At 39.8% G+C, this 21,163-nt stretch overlaps 2 protein-coding genes across 6 annotated transcripts in view; one reads left to right on the forward strand and one right to left on the reverse strand.

Annotated features, from left to right (window-relative positions):
* TP73 (tumor protein p73) overlaps positions 1-5,421 on the forward strand; it is a 74,765-nt gene extending 69,344 nt beyond the window's left edge. For 3 of the 4 annotated variants that reach the window (XM_030537418.1, XM_030537417.1, XM_030537419.1), the window contains one exon: positions 917-5,421. In XM_030537418.1, the coding sequence (XP_030393278.1) occupies positions 917-1,237 (321 nt within the window). In that variant the 3' untranslated portion in view covers positions 1,238-5,421. The remainder of the gene's footprint in view (positions 1-916) is intronic. The other variant, XM_030537420.1, reaches the window with a different exon arrangement.
* Positions 4,368-21,163, reverse strand: LOC115636827 (inositol 2-dehydrogenase-like). 2 transcript variants are annotated; one of them, XM_030537421.1, is made up of 9 exons: positions 20,870-21,163; positions 19,184-19,777; positions 17,882-17,952; positions 16,235-16,343; positions 13,558-13,688; positions 13,124-13,231; positions 12,061-12,179; positions 11,167-11,323; positions 4,368-5,761 (listed from the first exon to the last, which is right to left on the reverse strand). In XM_030537421.1, the coding sequence occupies exons 1-9, from the start codon at positions 21,112-21,114 to the stop codon at positions 5,613-5,615; spliced, it is 1,683 nt and encodes a 560-aa protein (XP_030393281.1). In that variant the 5' UTR covers positions 21,115-21,163; the 3' UTR covers positions 4,368-5,612. The 2 variants fall into 2 exon arrangements, with proteins under 2 accessions (XP_030393281.1, XP_030393282.1); XM_030537422.1 differs by lacking the exons at positions 13,558-13,688; positions 16,235-16,343.

The following is a 21,163-nucleotide window of genomic DNA, read 5'->3' on the forward strand; positions in this document are numbered from 1 at the left end:
ACACACAATGATTTTTCATTGGTAGCTGGGGCCAGTTGCATAGTCTTAGATTAGTTCTGAAACATTTTAATAACTAACCCTGTAAGTGATTTTTTTTAATCTGCCAAAAAGCACATGTATGGCATGGTCAAAACCAATTGCTGGGTTGTGTGTCTGAGTTGACATTTTTAACCCCTAATTACATACTTACTTCCTATGGAATTAATGCTCATGAGTGAGTCTGTGTGTTTGGAGTTAATGTGGACCTCTAGCAGCAATTCAGTAAGTCTGAAATACAAACCACGTGTATTTGTTCTGATGCAGCCTCTGGCATGCATGATACAGTCCTGAAGTTTTCATGCTTCTGGTTAACATTATGACCATAACACTTAATGTCTGTGATGAATAACATCAGTTAGTGCATATGATGGCATAGGTTAACACACAAGAATCCCGTGACACTTCATATTGGTAGAGCAGAGAAACAGCAGCCACCCAGAGCCGATCATGATCCCCAAGGCAACCTTTGCCCATCCTGTCAGCATTTGTGACCTGGCGTTTTAGTACAAGGCTTAATCCAGGTTATGAGGGGAGAGAGAAATGATTGCAGGCAAACTGGGATGACAGTTTCCTCTTTATTTCAGTAAATGAAATGACCCGACACCTCACATGGTGCACTGCAACTGCAGTGAAGGGGGTCAGCCTCACACTGTCCGTTCTGTTAACTAAATTCATTTAAAGCAAAGGAATTCTCTTTTCCTTACAAAATGATATGGGGTATGACCCAAAGCCGGGATCATCTCATGGGTTGACTCTGTGGCTATACTCACACATTGATCAACACATTTAATGGTCCATGGGTTTGCTCTATCTTGACTGTGCTATTTAGCAAATAGTTATTGTTGAAAAGACCAACCTTAGCATGATGTTGTTCTAGGATCTCGGAGCACTGAAGATCCCAGAACAGTACAGGATGATTATCTGGAGAGGCCTTCAGGAACTCAAACAGAGCCATGACTATGGAGCCCAGCAGCTTATCCGCTCCAGCAGCAATGCCTCCACCATTTCCATTGGCAGTTCTGGGGAGCTGCAACGGCAGCGCGTCATGGAGGCGGTGCATTTCCGTGTGCGTCACACCATCACTATCCCTAACCGCAGCGGGGCTGATGAGTGGGCAGACTTTGGCTTTGACCTCCCAGACTGCAAATCCCGCAAACAGTCCATAAAAGAAGAGTTCACAGAGGGCGAGATCAACTGAAGGTCTCCAGCAGTGTGGCAGCAAGAGTCCAGACACACAGATTTAAAGGAATAGGGAAAAATATAGAATCCCAGCATGAAAAATGGCAAAACATTTTCAGCTTTGAGTGTCTGGAGAAATATTTTTTTAACATGGCTTTACTCAAGAGATGGGAACTCAGAGCTGTGTGAGGACATGGGTCTGGGACATTCCCCAGGAGGAAAATTCCAATGGTTTTATGACAGGGGTCAAGGGGAGGAAAAAGGGCAGCTGACAAATCTCTCAATGGGCTGTAGAGGTTTTTTTTAGCCTTGTGTGGCAGGGGAATATTCACTTGCCAATGTACAGTGCAACTTTACAATTTGCTGGACCATTTTTGCATCAAACTCTATTGCAATGTAAAAGCAAAACACATACATTTATCTTTGATTCACTCTAGCCTGCCCCACATTCCACCTATCCTTGCACTGTCTGCTAAGGGATGGCTGAATAATAAAGACCTTTGTCTTGTGAAAAAGTGGTTTAACCCTCAACTGTTCCACTTTCTTTAGGGATATCTGCCATTGACTGATACCCACAAACAAAATGACTTACCTTCCTGATGGACTGCCAAAAAGTATTTGTTTCTTTTGTTTTTTTTTGTAGAGCAGAAAAGCAACTTATTTGCTGATTCCAGACTGTGTGCATGTATCTAAATGATATTTGTGTATATAGACATGCTGTATATACAGTATATTCACCGTGCTGTAAGGATAGAGAGATTTATTTTCATGTACCTTTATGCTACAAAAATATTGATAATTTCCCCTGAATAGGACACTACTGTGTCATAATTAACTTCATGCTCTAGCATGTAAACATACAAAAATCTGATACATTTCAAGCCTTACTTGTAAAAAAAAAATCATTTTTTCCCCATGTGGATTTTTAATACAATTCTGGAGAGACAAATCCATGGACCCCACTGTTAGGAATTAGAGGATTCTATATAATTAATTACAATTATTCACCCAAATCTTGCTCAAAGTTCCTGATATTGCCAGAACTCAGCCTTTTTGGAGCACACCATTAATTTTGCCTTAACCATTAACCTGTACGTATTAAAAAAAAAAAAAATTGGCTTTCCCAGACTGTTGATAATCATCCCCATCTGGTAAAATGGTTATATTTTCCACATCAGTGAGTGGAAATGGTTTCTTCCTTCCCTACAGTTCCTGTGGATAGGTGTTTTGTTAATTTTCCTCAAGCCTTTTGTTCGTCTGCTGATTGAACTTAAAAACTCAGCAGGAAAGTCAAGCATGCAGATGTATTCATCTCCGGGACTTGTGCAAGTCAGCTGGAAACTCTCTGGGTGAGATTCTGTGAGACACCTCTAAGAGGTACAGCACAGAATTCACAGTTCAGGCAGAGAAGGGGCTATGGCAGCTTTAAGCCAACTTTGTCCCCTCCCAGTCCTGGGCTACTATACAGCCCCATAGTTTAGACAGCCCTGCAGACCTAAATTATAGCAGCTTGGGGCTTTCACACTGTGTGGAATCTCCACAACACTGCAGTCCTGCCTTTGGCATACTCCCTACACTGGGGCTTGCAAAGGGGTCCTTGAAAGAGAGCCTTATGGCTATATTCCACTGTGCTTGCACTGGGGGATTCCTCCCCTGGCCTGATGTGAGATTTTTAGAGTTCCTTTATGCTGCTCAGGGCCTTTTACCGGGCATAAAGGGGCCAGAGGTAGGATTTCACCTCTGAGCAAGTACAGTGTTCACCTCATAAGATCTACCTTCTCTTCTCAAGCAGGATGGTCACTGTCCTCAGTCTCAGCAGAGGGAGTGCCGCAGAAAAACTGAGCTGTACCTCTGCAAGTGCCAGCACAGTAGCACAAGTGTACTTGTCCCTTCCCACTTCTACGCAGATTCCCCGTTCTCCGCTGGCAGCTCAGGAGCTTGGGAAGGCAGGAAACCACTGCTCTGCTCCTTGTGACTACCAGCTCAGTTTCCACTGGCTTTTACCCCAGTTCACCGACGTAAGTGGGTGGAAGCAGCCAGCCCACCATATTTGAAAGCTGTACACTTGTGCAAACTGTACTCTTTAGGGATTAGCACTTCAGGGTGTTGCTGAGCTGTGAACATGCGCTTTCTAAGTAGTAGCAAATTAAAGCACTTTAATGCTTTAAGATTTTTAAAATAATCATTCATGTTTTCAATGTTAACTAATGCTTTTTCCAGCAGTATTACTGGATATATTCCAATTCTATTAATTGTATTTTTTGTAATGTTATCTTTTGGAAAATGTGTTATTTTTATAGCTGTGGTTTGTTTTGGTTTTTTTTGTAACACAATAAAACAGACGTCTGAAAGACAGTGGCTCTGACAGAAAAGCAACTCCTGACCAGATGGCCCAGGAGGTGATCTGATAGTACTAATGTCCTGATCTACAACTTGGAGAATTACCCTCTGCCTTTCAGAACTGGCCTGAAGTTTGAGCAGGAAATGTGAAGCTCAGTGAGTAGTGTGAAGATAAAAACGAGCAAAGGACAAAAGTACTTACCCAAGCCAAAGTAAAATTAAGATAGGTTCTGAGTGCACTGAGCAAATTGCTTGCAGGACTCCATGTAATTCAAAACCAGACATGGCCTTCATCTGTGACTGGGGCGCACAATTAATCTTGGTCAGTGCGCACAAAAAGCCTACCTCATTTCTAAAAGCTTTTAGCACAATGCTGCTACTTTCTGCAACATATAAGCAGAGACAATCTGAGATCATACTTAAGGATGTTACATTTTGGAAAGTTTTAGAAGAACTATGGCTGAATCAAACATTTACATCAAAAAGAAAAAATCCCAAGGAAAACCATTCGCTTTCATTTAATAAGTGGCTATCTTGGTTTAATGGAATTTGTGGGAGAGGGTTATATATAAACTATCTTTCAATAAATGGCCAGAAAATATACCACAAATCTGACAGTAACGTTTATCATTAATACACAGCTTTCTTTGGGTTTCAAAAAAAATGACACTGTTAAAAAACCATTTCCACAAGAGAACTGTGTTTAGTTATAAATATCCAGCTATTTCTAGTTTTAGTAATATATATATAAAGAATTGAAAATTGACGGTTAAGAAATTTTTTCAGGAAGAGAAAATGTGACATATATAGTTGTTCACACATTCAATGCAAGAATGTTATTTTAATACAATTTAAAAAAAAACTTTTTTAAAATCTTGAAAACCAGGATATGAGAAATACAAACAAGAATAAAAAAGTCAAATATATAAATTTCAATATGCTCAACATAAGAATAAAAAGTTACAAATAACCTGGTTTAAAACAGACTTGCCTGTTATGGAAGGCACTATCTTTTTCTGTGATGTGTAATCCAAATCTGGCGGACTGTAAAAAGCATGTATATCATATTCCCTTCCCCCACTCAGGGAAAACAGGTATTATTTAATTTCCCTATTGAAGGGACATTGAAACATGAATTTGGATTCAAGCAAAGAAAACAAAAAACTGCTGATAGATCGTGCACTCTGTTGCATCCAGCTGACATGTTTCTTCGTAACAGACATTATACAGTGCTACTGTATAGAGATTCACAATTTTGTTCTAAAAGAAACCTTTATTTTTTTTAACACTGATGCAGTGTTCATATAGAAATGCCCAAGTGCATGGTTTGCTCTGTGAAACAGTCCAATTTATAGCATGCCTTCCAAGTTTCTTTCATTACACTCTAGAGCCAGGTTGGTAAGAAGTCTCCCTGCCTGCTCATTTTCAAAAAGTTAGATGCTCACAACTCCTCAGCTATGTTATTTCAAATCCACAGCAATGAATTAAGAACACCATGGACAGTTCTATAGATGGGGGACTCAGAAGAGGGGTATTTAGTAGACAAATCACATTCCTGCATATACTAATGAGATGTATAGTATGGATCAAATGGATGCTCTCATTTTGAATACCATGATTGCACCTCATTTTCAAGCTGCCATTCAAGATGTTCATTGCACAGTCTTCACTACAACAGCAGGTTGTCAGTACGTCATTATCTTATCATGATTAGTGTCTAGGAAATGCATTATCAGGAAAACAGTATTTCAGAACCTGAAACTAACTCCTTCAGAAAGGAAATGCCACTGTAGACAAAGCCTCCCATAATTTCTTCTCCGAGTCCTGAATGATGTCCTAAGAATCATCGGGAACACTAGTACTGAACACTCCTGTAGTTCTAAAAGGTATCTGAGTTATAGGTGTTTCCAGTGAAAATGTAAAAAAAAATAAAAAAATAAAAAAGGTTGTTTAGTTTTGTATTAAGTCAACAGTGGAAACCTCACTAGATGAAGAGACTTCACTCCCTTTAGCAGAGCTCAGAGAATAGCCTTCACTTCAAACAGCAGTGTGTGTCACATTATTTCAGTCTTGATTAGAGACACGTCTATTGCTTCGTTGCGCAAGTCAACAGCAGATCCGTTCCTCCAAGACTGCTCAGCAGCTGCAGCTACCTGAATCGTCCAGAGAAACTGCTCTTTGGTGATAACAGGGGGTTCTTTGCCTGTAAAAGTAAGAATAGGTTACTACAGGCAATGAGGTATAGTGGATAAGGCTTGGGAATCTGAATCAGGAGTCCTGGGGTCTATTCCTAGCTCTGCTGCTGACGTATATGTGATCATGAGCAAGTCATTTCACCTATGTTTCCCTTTCCACCCTTTGTCTGTTTAGACTATAAATTCTCCAGGGCAGGGACTACCTCTTCCTATCTTTATGTACAGAGCCTACGCACAATGGGGCCCCTATCTCACTTGGATCCTGCAAGAGCTACTGTAATACAAATAATAATGTTCTGTATAAAAATATGGTTCATCAGTGTATCTCATTGTCTGGTAATAACCAAGTGTCTGTAGAGCTAACAACTCACATAAGCAGGCCCAAATTAAAAGAAGACAAGCTTGAACAAGTAATTGCTGAAACAACTAACTATTTTGAATATGTCTATGGTAAATAAGGGAGAAAGAAAATAACTAAACTAATTATTGTGGGTACTTCTATAGTAAGCAAAGTAGGCAAGAACACCCTGAAGCTTGCCTTATGCAATCTCCAGAGCGACTGGTCCTTTATATGCTAAAAGTAGGGCTGTCACACAATTAAAAAAATTAATAACGATTAATTGCATTGTTAAACAATAAAGAATACCATTATTTAAATATTTTGGATGTTTTCTACAATTTCAAATATACTGATTTCAATTACAACACAGACTACAAAGTATACAATGCTCATTTTATATTTATTTCTGATTACAAACATTTGCACTGTAAAAAAACAAAAGAAATAGTATTTTTCAATTCACCTAATACAAGTACTGTAGTGCAATCTCTATCATGAAACAAACTTACAAATGTAGAATTATGTACAAAAAATAACTGGATTAAAAAGCAAAACTATGTAAAATTTTAGAGCCTACAATCCACTCAGTCCTATTTCTTGTTCAGCCAATCGCTCAGACAAGTAAGTTTGTTTACATTTGCAGGAGATAATTCTGCCCACTTCTTGTTCATGTCACCTGAAAGTGACAACAGGTGTTCTCATAGCATTGTTGTAGCTGGCATCACAAGGTATTTTACATGCCAGATGTGCTAACAATTCCTATGTCCCTTTCTTCTTCAACCACCATTCCAGAAGACATGCGTCCATGCTGATGACAGCTTCTGCTAGATAACTGTCCAAAGCAGTGTGGAACAATGCATGTTCATTTTCATCCTCTGAGTCAGATGTCACCAGCAGAAGGTTGATTCTCTTTTTTGGCAGTTCGGGTTCTGTAGTTTCCGCATTGGAGTGCTGCTCTTTTAAGACTTCTGAAAGCATATTCCACACCTCGTCCCCCTCAAATTTTGGAAGGCACTTCAGATTCTTAAACCCTCGATTGAGAAATCTCGCATCGGTACCTTCTTTGCATTTTGTCAAATCTGCAGCAAAAGTGTTCTTAAAACGAACAACATGCTGAGTCATCATCCAAGACTGCTATAACATGAAATATATGGCAGAATGCAGGTAAAACAGAACCGGAGACATAATTCTTCCCCAAGGAGTTCAGTCACAAATTTAATTAACACATTTTTTTAAGGAGCATCAGCAGCATGGATGCATGTCCTCTGGAATGGCGGCTGTAGCATGAAGGGGCATACGAATGTTTAGCATATCTGGCACGTAAATACCTTGCAATGTTGGCTACAAAAGTCCCATACAAACGCCTGTTCTCACTTTCTGGTGACATTGTAAATAAGAAGTGGGCAGCATTATCTCCCATAAATGTACACAAACTTATTTGCCTTAGTGATTGGCTGAACAAGGACGAGGACTGAGTGAACTTGTAGGCTCTAAAGTTTTGCATTGTAGGAGGATATTGCACCCATTTTGCTCAACACAGCATGAAAATTTTTAAAGGAAAGAAGCACTTCTCTCAGGGGAGATGGGGGGGAATATTAGATATATTTTAAAGATTTCTTCAATTTAGCTACTCTTTTGGATCCTGGTATTAATAGCAGCTTGTTTAAAATGTGTCATTTTATACTGCACTTATTACATGAACTTGAGAGCCATGATCAGAGGCAGCTATCAGGAGAATTTCAGAGGGAGTTTAGAGAACGGAGTGAGAGAACCTTCCAGGTTCAGTTCTACAAATGATTTCAAAATGGCCAGAGATAGAAGCATGGTGGTGACCTGCAACAGATGTGCCACGTTTTCTTTCCTGCCTAAAACTAGAAGCAACTTCCTGTGCATGAAGTGCAGGCCAGTAACTGTGCTGAAGTAGAAAATTCTTGGACAAGAGGGGGAAATAGACACATTACTGAGAATAAGAAAAGCTGAGGCGTTCCCTAGACAGCCAGGTTCAGGAAACATCAGTACTCCAGCTTCAAGGAAGAAAGGAGACGGCCACCAAGGAGGAGGAGAGAGAGGAAGTCAGAGTGGAGGCCTGGCAGTTCGTAACCACAAGAGGCAAGACATTATGTTGGCATTCTATGGGCCTCGTGATAGCCAAGAGCAGGCAGACTGACTACACAGAGAAAAGGACCTAGAGGAATTCCACACTAGACATTTCCAATTGATACCAATTCCTCAGAGTGGAAACTGTGGAAGAGACTTCTCAAAATCCAGCTGGTCCAAGGAAACGGAGAGATGTATGGGATACAGCCGTGGATGGCAAGTTGGCCCAATCTGTAAGAAAATCAAGCTTTCCCACAAAGTTCTACAACCATCCAAGGAAGACAGACAATCTAGAACTCAGAAGAATCGAAAGAACATTCTACAAGGGACAGACAGACAACACCCTGGTGTGCTACCTTCCCTGAGCCAAGACTTGAGATGTCACTCTAAAGCTGGATAGGCTTCTGAAGTCTATGGGAAAGGATCCTATAAAGGCACTAATGACAGTGTCGCAGGACATACTGCAAACAATAGATGGCTTTAGGGAACATGAAGCATGCTGTAAAATATAGCATGTCCAAGCTATCTTCTCTGAGTTCCTTCTTGCCCCACAAGCAAAGGAAGATAGAAGATTCTAGAACTGCTGGCTAAGTAAGTGGTGTAGGATGGTGGGTTTTGCTTCTGTGGAGTGAAGGGGCTGTATAGTTTGGATGGCCTTCAGTAAAAGGGGGGCTAATCTTCTCAGGGACAGGCTGGCTAGAGTAGTCAAGGGTGTTAAAATAATAACAAACAGAGAGGATAAAAAGAGGGAAGATAGGCATACTCAGCTCAAAATGGAGATTTCGAGAGCAAAATTAATCAAGGAACTGAAGGACAAGAAGGGAAGAAATTCCTTAGTTTCCTCTATACCAATCCTAGGAGCCAGGTAACAAACTTCATACAAGAGTTTTCAAATAGCTGTCTGAGGAGCTCACGGACTGTTAATTATAGAATCATAGAACTGGAAGGGACCTTGAGAGGTCATCTAGGCCAGTACCCTGCACCCATGGCAGGACTAAGTATTATCTTCAGACCATAATGCTGATCTTCAGTAAATCTTGGAGAACTGGGGAAGTTCCAGAAGACTGGAAGAAAGCTAATGTTGTGCCAAATTTTCAAAAGGGTAAACAGGATGACCCTGGTAGTTATAGGCCTGTCAGCCTGACAATGATCCCAGGCAAGATAATGGAGCAGCTGATACAGGACTCGATTAATAAAGAATTAAAGGAGGGCAATATAATTAATGCTATTCAACATGAGTTTACAGAAAATAGAGCCTGTCAAACTAACTTGATATCTTATTTTGATGTGACTACAAGTTTGGTTGATAAAGGTAAGGCTGTTGAAGTAATATACTTAGATATGTGTAAGGTGTTTGACTTGATACCACCTGACATTTTGATTAAAAAAAACTAGAATGATATAGTTAATATGGCACGCATTAAATGGATAAAAGCTACCTAATAGGTTTCATAAACATAATGTAAGCAGGGAATTATCACCGATAATTTTAATGGAGTGCCACAAGGATCACTTCTTGGCCCTATTTTTATTAATGACCTGAAAGAAAATCACTGACAAAGTTTTTAGATGACATAAAAACTGCAGAAGTGGCAAATAATGAAGAGGACAGGTCACTGATACAGAGTGATCCAAACCCCTTGGTAAGCAGGACGCAAGCAAATAATATGCATTTTAAACATGGCAAAATATGATTGTACCCAACTAGGAACAAAGAATGTAGGCTATACTTGCACAATGGGGAACTCTATCCTGAGAAGCAGCGAATTTGAAAAAAGATTTGTGGGTTGCAGCGGATAATCAGCTGAACATGAGCTCCCAGTGAAAAGACTAATGTGATCTCTAGATGCAGAAACAAGTGAATCACAAGTAGAAGTAGAGAAGTTATTTTTCCTCTATACTTGGCACTGGTGTGACCACTGCTGGAATATTATGTCCAGTTCTGGTGCCCACAATTCAAGAAGGATGTTGATAAATTAGAGAGTTCAGAAATGAGCCATGAGAATGAGTAAAGGGTTAGAAAAATGTCTTGTGGTCACAGACTCAAAGAGCTCAATCTGTTTAGTATAACAAAGAGACAGTTAAGGGGTGACTTGATTACAGTGTATGAGTACCTATCATGGGGAACTAATATTTAACAATGGACTTTTCAATCCAGTAGAGAAAGGTATATCATGATCCAATGGCTGGAAGCTGAAGCTACACAAATTCAGACTGAAAATAAAGCATAAATGTTTAACAGTGAGAGTAATTAGCCATTGGAACTGGATTCTCCATCGCTGACAATTTTTAAATCAAGATTGGATTATTTATTATTTTTTTAAAAGCTCTGTTCTAGGAATTATTTTGGGAAATTCTCTGGCCCGTGTTATACAGGAGGTCAGACTAGATGATCACAATGATCCCTTCTGGACTTCAAATCTATGAAAACTGTACTGTCAGCAAATTTCCAGCTTATGGCTGCTGCTTTAAACCACCAGCAAACCTTAAACAAGTTAAACACTAAGCATTAAACATTGAAAATCTACTCTCTTTTTTTAGGTCTGACAGCTTTAGGGCAAACTTCTGCATTCAGATATACATGTGACACGGTGGGACATCCAAAGGCAGAACTAGACCCATTCATTGGGTTCCCATACTTTTCAGTGTCATCAATTAGCATTTTATTTGGCTGCCACCAGAAATGTCAATTCTAATATTAAAAACAACCATCTAGATTTCAAAGTTATTTAAGGGCAACAAGGTTTTACTTTTCAAACTGTTCAGACTGGCTGGTGTTTAGAGTTCATATGAACACCAGTTTCTTCATTTTCTCTCCTTGTGGAGATCGAGATTCCAAGAATAAATGAACCCCTAATTGACACTGCTTTTGGAACAATTTTCAAGACTTTGTTTTTTAAAAGCAAATCCAAAAGTGAAATTAAGATTACTCTTACAAATAAATGGACATTGCATATGTTTGCAATTTTTTCTAACCTTTGAGGGTTCTGAGAAAGTGTCTAAAGAGTTCTCTGTATGCTTCTTTGTACCGATCAGCCTGGGTTTGTGAATATATGGACACAGACGTTCCATGTTCTGTAATTCCCAAGGGATTCTGATTATCTACCCGTAATGTTCCTTGAGAACCATGAACCTAGGAGAAAGGGGTGGGGGTTGGGGGGGGAGAAACCAAAAATACACATAAACGTATGCCTAAATTAACATGCATTTGGCCTTAAAACCATCTATAAACCATGGGCTTGTACCACTTGAGGAGTAACTCCTCCAGCGGGTAGAATTACTTGTTCAGTCACTACAGAGGACACAAGCACATGCTGTACTAGCCTGGGTTACAGTTGCACATTATATCCACTCTCCCTTTGTTATGAAACAAGCTGCTTTTATTTTAAGGCTTAAACATTTCCCTCCACCAAATCCAGCTTAAAGAACTCTAATATAAAACCAACATGAACTTAGGCAGAAAAGATTTGCTCCAATAATGACAGATCTGTACCTTCCCCCACCCCCCCTTGATACCTTTTATATCTGTGAGACTCTGATTTACCTCTTGGCTTGTTGTGTCCACAATAAAAACATTATGGGGAAAAAAAGGGATAGGTTGTCTACAAAGTTTAAGCCTCAAGGCACCTGAAACAGCTGAGAAACTATCAGGGCCAAATTTTGCTCTTGCGTGACCATATGAAGCTCACAGTAATTCCAAAAAATGACCATGTGCACATCCACTGGCAGAATTTGACTAACAAAACAGGTGGTTTATTTTAAATTGAGAGCATGACAGTCAATTAATTGTTACTTCTACTGCAATAGTAGTGTTGTGTGTAGTGTGTGTACACCTATAGTATCATGACAGACTCATCTGAAAAAACCCACCTCTAGTCTCTGATCACAGCTTTTAGTACAGTGCTGACTGACATCCAAAGTAACAATTGCTCCACTAGGAAATTTCATGCTGACTGCTACAGTGTCTGCATCCTTCAAGTAGGCCATATCTGAGTGACAAGAGAGACACTAACTCAGACTAGGAAATTAAGAAAACCAGCAAGTCTCTTGTACACAAAACTGCTCTTATTTCGTAAGAGGTGTTATGGTGAAAAGAACATCTTTAAACAGTAAAATAGAAAGCATAGTAAATATTGAACATGTTTATGGCCACCTACACTAATCAGAGTACAGTCCACCCCACCACTCTTCAGCACTGCTAAACTCTAGAAGCATCTCCACTGTCCTTACCGGGGGTTGAACTATCCAGGAAAAGCAGCATGACCTACCTTAGAGAGAACCTTTTGCCTTTGAAACATACTTGCCTTTGTCGTTACAATACGGAAACATCAGGCAGCCTTCAGTATGTGGCCTACATATTCCATTATATGGTCACTTATTGGTTTTATTCCTGGCAATTCAGTGCCCTACCATACATTAAGATGATCTATATTGCAGCTTGTAGCAATGGCAGCCCATTGCTGGCAGCAACCAATATTACATTAAAAAGAGATAGGCTCGGATTAATAGTTTAACAGGCTGATGTAAACCAGGTCCATAAAGGGGTCTGAAGTATTAAAAGGGAAATAATCAACTTTATCTAGGTCAAGTTTAACCAAAGAACTGAAAAAATGGTATTTTTAAGCACAAAGCTTTGTTTGAAACCCTTTACAAATCACCAATGTTCACAGTAATTGGCATTACTGATATTCCTGCAATAACAGTTTTGAAGCACTGAGAAATTCACAGAATTCAGTGAAGTTTTTTAAGTGTTTGTAAATCTAGCCCAACATTCTAGAAATTGTTCTGTATTTCAATTTTCAAACAGATCCATCAGAGAACAGCTACATTAGTTGCCCCTTAACATATTTTCAAATTTCTAGCACTGAAATATGCAATGACTAGGAAACTAACAACACATCCAACACAATGTCACCAATCCATGTAGCTTTACCTGCACAGAATGCATGTCCCAGTGAAAATATTGTATCTGGTGCACTTTCTCCCAGCAACAAACTGATAATATCAATATCATGTACAGCGGCATTATAGAAAATCCCACCTGGAAGTAAGAGGGAAAAAATGGGCACTACAAGATTTAGCATTTAATTCCTATAAAATCTGTGAGCAAACCTAGATAGCTATACTGCATGGAAACCAATGTAAGAGCACCAGCAATATTATTTCCAAGAACATACAGATATACTCACTCGTCAAAAATCAATGTTAGGGCCAAAGGGAATATTCCCTGCTGTAAGGAACACAATAATGCATTTTAGGGGCACGCACGCGCACACACACACACACACACAAATAAATATGTGGCAAGATAAATTGCTATCCCTTCACAGAACCAACCTCTTCTTCTATAAGAAAGCTACTCAGTACCTGACTTTTTTAGGAAGCTAAGAGATGCTGCTGGATATATGCTGCTAACTGTCGAAATCCGATGAATCCTCCCCAGTGCCTGGCTGTCATGGACTTTTTTATACAAGAACTGCAGGGCTGGATCAAAACGCCTACAGAGAGACAGCCAATGTGGAACAGTGAGTGTTCAGTGGAGAACAGGTCACCTACAGCACTGACATGCAGTCAGATGTTTGACGGTGGCAGAAAAAAAGTCTGGAGTTGAGACAACGTACAACTTAGACCAGAGTCAAAGTCCAATTTTTCTGATGAGATCAATTGCTCAGCAAATTATGAGACTTTCAAAAACTTATAAGTTCTCATAGGCAATAAGCAGAATGAGTATTTGCCCTTAAAGCTCTTTACTAACAATATAAACTAAGATATTAGGCCACTATGAATAAAGTGATGGGAAATGTCCAGGAAGTTATATATAGCTTAAAAAGACACCTTTACGGTTTTATATTCAATTAGGTCTTAACAAAAAAACCCTTCCACTCTAGAGAAGTTCAGATCCAACCTTGTGGCTTGGGCTCAACTTCCTCGATAGCACTCAAACCAAAATGCAATATACATTGTGTTTGAGTATATTTCCATAGATATATATATAATCTGCATACAGATAATTTTTTCTTAAAATGAAATTAACAGTTTTCAACAACAACAACAAAAACCGTAAGTGGTCAAGGCTGAGGGGAAGGCAGAGAGGGTAATAATCCACAGTTACTAAACATATTGGGTCAAATTCTGGGTGTAAACTCAGAGCCACTTTCCTTGACTTACTGAGTTTACAGAACTGTAACAAAGCAGAAGGACATTAGAATTAACCTTCTTTCCCCATATTTACACTGATTTATGGTTAGTCTACACTAGAAGTGCTACAGCAGTGCTTTAATGCAGCGTGTCTGGTGAAGACACTCTATGCCATGTGCGTTTGACGAAGTGGGTATTTACCCAGGAAAGCTTATGCTCCAATACCTCTGTTAGTCTATAAGGTGCCACAGGAGTCTGTTGCTTTTTACAGATCCAGACTAACATGGCTACCCCTCTGATACTATGCCAATGACAGGCAGCTGTATCGTCGGCATAATAAAATCACCTCTGCGAGAGGCAGTAGCTATGTCGGCGGGAGAAGCTCTCCCGCCAACACAGCGCTGTCCATACCAGCGCTTAGGTTGGTGTAACTTATGTCACCACATGGGGTGGCTTACTGACACTCCTGAGACCCATGAATTATGCCGACATAACCTGTAGTGTAGACAACCTCTAAGATCCATATATACAACCCTAGGGAGAAATAACACCTTTTAATATTTACTACATGTACTCCTATTAAATGGCCCAACCATTCTGAAAACATGCAGGACTTTCCATTTTGGTGTCATTATGCAACCCTAGAATGTACAAAAACTACTTCTTCCAAAAGGTGTTATAAGGAGTAACGAGCTAAATTCACCTGTACACAGAAGGTCAGCCTAAGATATTCAAAATAGGGCTTACGGTACATTTAAATAATACATATGTACTATACTGGCTATATGCATAGAGGTGAATTTCACCAAATTACAGTGGCTTAATTACATCAGTAGTAGCTCAGAGTTTTTGTTATATACGTTCTTTACAAAGAACATTATAACCTCAGAGCCTACTCTATTACTTACACCCTATAATGATGTATGGTCCGCTGAAGAAGGGCTAGCATATTTCAGTCGGGACAAGATTTAGGATACAGCTAGAAAGTCAGTAACAAATATTAAAAGACAATCAAAATAAAGGTAAGCTTTCAAAATATATAAAATCTCTTTGGCATGATTTTTATAGAAAATTATGCTGTGATATTTTAAAAAACAGAACCTATTTACTTCTTTCTTCTCATTTTATTTTTCAATTGCTGCAACAGAATTGTTGTTATTGAAAAACAACAGCCAAACAAATAAGGTCTGCAAATTTCTACGGTTTGAAAGAAAACAAGTGCAATACACATACGCAGAAATTGTCTGAGAGGCGGCATTGTACTTGTGACAAGGCTTAATGTTGTAGTACTTTTTTTACTGGACTTGACATTTCTGCAAAGCATTTAGTTTTGCAACTGAGAACAGCCAAATGCAGATCTCAAGTAGTCTAACTTTTATCAAAACCCATGCCTGCTGAATTAGATGACTGTATACACATACAAAAAATCTTCCCACTTTGTTTTTTTTCTGAAATCACAGGCCAACAAAGTTGATCCATAGTATGGCTCAGTAATTCTAGTTACCAGACATTTTCCCCACCTCCAAAGAAGATCTGGCATAAAATTTTCAAGAACACATAAGTCACACTTAGGCTCCTTCAGTCACTCCTGAACATGCTTAGATGCTTTTGAAAATCTTACCCTAGGTACCTGTAATGCAAATTCTGTTAGCACCCAATCCAGTGTAGATGAATAATTTAATTTTAATCCTATGCCAATTATGAAACGATTTGATTGTCATCTCTATGAAGCGTGAACAATGAATTTTGAAGCAGCAAGTCAACCGAGCTCTCTGTTTAGCTACTTTCTAAGCAAAATTTCTCTAAAACAAGAATCAAGTAGCTAGAAAAATTTAGGAAGATTTCATCAAATATAAACATTTTACATTTATGCTTCTTGTTGAAAACAAAAAAGTGCTGGTCTTACTTGTAGAATCCACAGACCAATGGTCTTCCACATCTGTCAGCTTCATCAAAACAAGCCTCCGCTGTCTGCCTATCTAAACTGGGTAGCTTCTCGCAAAACACGCCTTTCCCTATGTAAATGTCATAGAATACAAAATTGAAGCAGGACATAACCCACACTGAACATTATATATTCTGCAGTGTTCTATACATGTCAACACATTCCAGAGGCAAGGTTTCAGAAAACTGAAAAAATTGTTTTAGTTGAATGATTTTCTATACCTACAGCAGCTACCGTTTACTATTTACAAACCTCAAGAAGTGATTGTTTTTAGAGAGAATGAAACTCGAATCTTCTTGGCTTTTCTTTTATTCCTAGCTGTGTTTCTCTGAACAGACATTTCAGTTACCTGTAGTCAGAACAACACACTACAAGCTCCGTTGACATTACAAGTCATTAGGGTCAGTGTCTTCAGTGGACTAAGTTCTCCCTAACTATGCAATTAGACACTCAGCGTATGCCTCAAGGGAAGCTGCAAGGTACAAAGAGGCAGACCGCAAGTGATTTTAATCACTGGAGAGGAATAATAAATCCTGATATAAATGCTGATGGGAGGAATTTATTGAATTAAGACAAAGAATTTACAAATAAAACTGAAGTCAGTCCTGTTCAGAGGGCATTAATATAGATACATCATCACTAACCAGGAAGCTCAATTTGTGTCTAGAGATGTACAGTTCATAGGCCACCAGAGGAAAATGATTTCCACAGATAAAAATGTTGAGACGTTTTAGCAGAACGATAAGAGAGGCAACTTGTTTTGAGCACCACTGCACTAGACCACTATGGACCACCCCTGACCAACAGAGCAATTGGTGGCAGTCCATGGAGAGCCGGCCTATTACATGGTGCTGGTGCTCTTCTCCATTGACAGTTGATTAAATGCATTAATATTTTCCTAATGTTACTTGACCATGTATGCCCCTGCTGTACTTGCCACAACTACGCCATGAGACAGCAAATGGGAACAGAGATGTCCAAAAGATAATCACTCCACTCAGATGGATTGATACTATAAAAGAATGTGTGGATCTCTGCTCTAGCGGACTGAGTGTAGGGCTGAGATTGACAATGGGATCCAGAAACTTCTCAATTCCAGCTCTGACACATGACAAAGTGATCATAAGTGCAAAGTTTTGCTGGGGCAGATATACTTTAATCATCATATGTAAAAGACACAAAAGGATTTCATTCTTGGAACAATTTTCATTTGAACAAGCATTCAGAACAAATATACGGCTGATCTTTAGCTGGAGAAATATAGAAAAACCGGAAAATTAGCAGTCTGGGATGTTTTTAATGTTATAACTATTTTATAATAGCCAATTAAGTATTTAAAATGGGCCTGATCCTGCTTCCATTAAGTCAATAGCAGTTTTGCCACTGACTTCAGGAGCATAGAATTGGTCCCTAATAGCATGTCTTAGATCAATTCTCCAATAAGGAGATTTCAAAAGCCAGTCATTTTTTAGTACACTGTCAGTTTTTGGGTTCATTGTGTCTTTATCCAAATGGTAGCTTTATAAATATAGTGGGCTCGATTCAGTGGGACAAACGTGTTATATATGAAAGCAGAATTTGCTGCAGATCTACTTCAGTCCCCCTTACCTGCTCGTAAAGCATCTATCACAATTTCAGATGCTGCTTCAGGTGGTGAACAGACAATGGCGCCAGAGACACTGCAGAAATTAAGAGAAAAATACTGAGGAAACAAAACTTCTGCTGAAACAAACAAGGGTCAAAATTAAGGAGAGAAAAAGATTCTTGAACATTACAAAAGCTCCTCACATCAGGAAGAGGGTGGGGAAAGAAACCAGCAACTCCCCGGCGACAATAATATTATGAGCAGGGAAAGTTATTTATTTAAGAACAGCAAGAACAATCTCTGGGGCAACAGTACCAGGAACAGATTGGATTACTACATTTAGTAAAGCTTTTAAATGGAACGCTGACTTAATTCATGGTCCGTAGCTTCACTAGATTTTTTTTTAAACGGTGTAGTTATAAAGAGCATGTGTTCACAGCTTAATAGAAAAAGCTTTAGAATGGTTTCTTTCAAAACCTGTTTGAACCCTCTAGGCTATCAAAACATATGAGGAAACGCTTAAAAAACAAATTTACACAGCAAATTTCAGGAAAATGTACAGTGGGTACAATTTAACCCCATTTTTAACCTTTGAATTTCTACTGTAAAGTAACATCTTTCAGAGTCACTGTTCCCTTTTAAGATTTGTGTGAAATCTGAAATATTGCCTTCATTTGAAAGTTGACAGGAACTCTATTTAGCCAACGTGTTTTTATTGTATTAATCTAGATCAGCATTCCAGGATGTTCAGTAAAGCGATATGAACACAACATAATATTGCACATTTCCACTGTACCCATCATCTTGAAGGATTCTGGAGTGCTTTATGAACTTTACACATTCACCTCCACTGAAATAAGCCAGGCACTCTGCAGTGGAAGGGTGGCAGCCAGCAGGGAAACTGACAGACAACATGCAACATGACAGCATGAGGAAGGGGATTTGGCCAAAGGCATCATCCCTTACAAAACTATCTGCGGGAACGAGATAGATCGTTTGTTTCTATGGCTACATCCAGAAGCCCTATCAGATTAAACGAAGCTTCCCGGCAAGATCCTAGCAGGTGCTATCCTCAGGATTTCTAGTAAAGTAATTCAACTAGACCTATAGCTGCCACCTGCTGTTGAAAGGAATACAGCGTTCCAACCTTATAATGTAATATTGAGGGTACTGAGGTCAGACAAGCAGGATTCCCCAAGTGTGTCCTAACTTCAGTAAAATTTTCCAAAGAGAGAGTAAGAACGCTGATTGATTGTGCTACCTATCCCTTAAAGTCTTAATTACTTAATAAGGAAACATGCATGGAAGTTATTGGCGGACTGTACCGTTGATCATTGAACACTATGTCAGCATCCTGTTGCCGTAGCACCCTGGTGTTGGCCAGGAATTCTGTATTGAAGGCACGTTCCACATCTGGCAACTGATCCTCCACAATGTAAAGCAAACAGCAGCCATTTTCTTCCATTAAACTTTGAAACAATGCTTTGTTACCAAGCCCCACGCCGAAGAGAGCAAGACCAATATTGCTTCCTGAAGTCCCACTACTGCTGTACCGTCCCACTGACCCTCCAGAAGCCACACTGTTGGATGCCTCAGAAATAACAAGTCTTTGGGTGCTCTGTTTTGAGGGAACAGGCGCATTTCTCACATGGAGGGCAGCGAATGCCGAAGGGTGACTGGTGGAGGTAGAGGGTGTTTGGTCTTCTCTGGCAGACACGACACTGGTTGTGGAGCTGATGGTGCTGGGGTGAACAGGGATCAAGGACTTGTGGTAAGAAGGTGGAGATGGTACCATGCTATAGCTGGTGCCGGTGCTGGTGATGCAGGGGTTGGTTGAGAGAATAAACGAAGGCTGAGAAAGCAGGGAAGGAGTGTCAAGTTGCATGGAAAGGCTGGTACCAAGGTCTGAACCTGCAGATCTAGATAAAAGGGGACAAAAAAGTCTTAAGGAAGCAGCTATAATTCAGGATTATTCAAATACAAAGATTTTGTTGCAACAAGAGAAAACTGAGGAAGTTTTACTGAGCTTCAGATGTCTCTAGGTGTGTGATCATAAATTTATTAAAGTTTTACTCCATCATTTGACTGACATGCTATCTGGCAATTAAATTTAGTTAGCTATACACAAAGAAAATAGTATCTCTCATCTTCTTAAAGATGTAATAGTAGGTTCTTCATGGTGAGCTATTAGCTACACTTTGACAAAATATACAAAGTGCGCATACTAGTATTCTATGAACTAACCTAAATCATTATATTTAAACAACAGTCATCAAAATAAATGGATGAAGTTCATTCTAATGACTTAAAGTTGCTTTTGTTTTACTTTCCTCTTAACCTATAAAACCAATTTGCAAGGTTTCCCAGTCAGTGTACTTTAAATAAGGCAGGCAACATACACATCTTAAAATGCACACTACCAACTGTGAAAAAATGCGTCACCTGTAACTACACTACTTTGAATTAACAGTGTGGTTTTGTTTTTTTTAAACAGTTTACTTTGGAGTGTATTTTTATACTCTTTGGCTTTGATAATGAAAATCAATTAGGTCATTTTCACTTCCAAGTTCTTAGTACTGCAATATTTGGGTTTCAAAGCCTGCAAAGGAATGTTTAATAAACAATTACCTTCTTAGTGGTAAAAATATTTCTATAGATCTTAGGTTTTATAAAACCTGGTTTTTTTTGGTATTGTTTTTGTTTTAAACAAATTATGCCAAATTGAAATTGACAAACACAAGGCTATCACTAGGCCCTTGCTGCCTGGAAATCGGATACAGTTTGCCATCTGTTTATCCGCAGCAGGAGTGTTGTGTAATTAGCAGGAAGGACTCAGGAAGTTTTAGCACCACTAGAAAAAAAAGCATGCCAGCCTTTTCTGATGAAGAGTAACGCTCCCTGCTGTTACAGGAGGAAAAGACGAAGCTGAGAGAGGTGCAGCGTGACAAGCCCCCGTATAACCGCTGGGGGGTTGGCAATGGAGCCCGGGGAGGGGCCCCGGGCGGACTCACATGAGGATGGGCGTGCGGAGGCCGTGCTGCTTGACCAGCCGGCGGTTGCGGTAGTGGCGGCCGGAGGAGAGGTGCTCCAGGATGCGGTCCCGCCGCACCCGCATGGGCAGCTCGCAGGATTTGCAGTAGAGGGTCTCCACCACCGAGCTCTCCCCGGAGCCGCCGTGCTCGATCAGGTGCCGCTTGACGCCCAGGTCGCTGAACTCGGCCGCGTAGTCGTGCAGCGTCTTCTTCTTGCGCCCCATGGCCGGGCCCCCGGGGGCCTGCGGCAGCCGGGCGCGCTCCCTTCCGCGG

This window comes from Gopherus evgoodei, chromosome 18 (assembly GCF_007399415.2).
Source record: "Gopherus evgoodei ecotype Sinaloan lineage chromosome 18, rGopEvg1_v1.p, whole genome shotgun sequence".
Classification (NCBI taxonomy): Eukaryota; Metazoa; Chordata; order Testudines; family Testudinidae; genus Gopherus; species Gopherus evgoodei.

Coding starts and splice junctions, on each gene's coding strand:
- LOC115636827 (XM_030537421.1), bottom strand. CDS start 21,114: ATGGGGCGCAAGAAGAAGACGCTGCACGACTACGCGGCCGAGTTCAGC. Junction 16,344..17,881: donor GATAGATGCTTTACGAGCAG/GTAAGGGGGACT, acceptor ACATTTACATAG/GGAAAGGCGTGTTTTGCGAG. Junction 12,180..13,123: donor GGGACATGCATTCTGTGCAG/GTAAAGCTACAT, acceptor CTTGTCACTCAG/ATATGGCCTACTTGAAGGAT.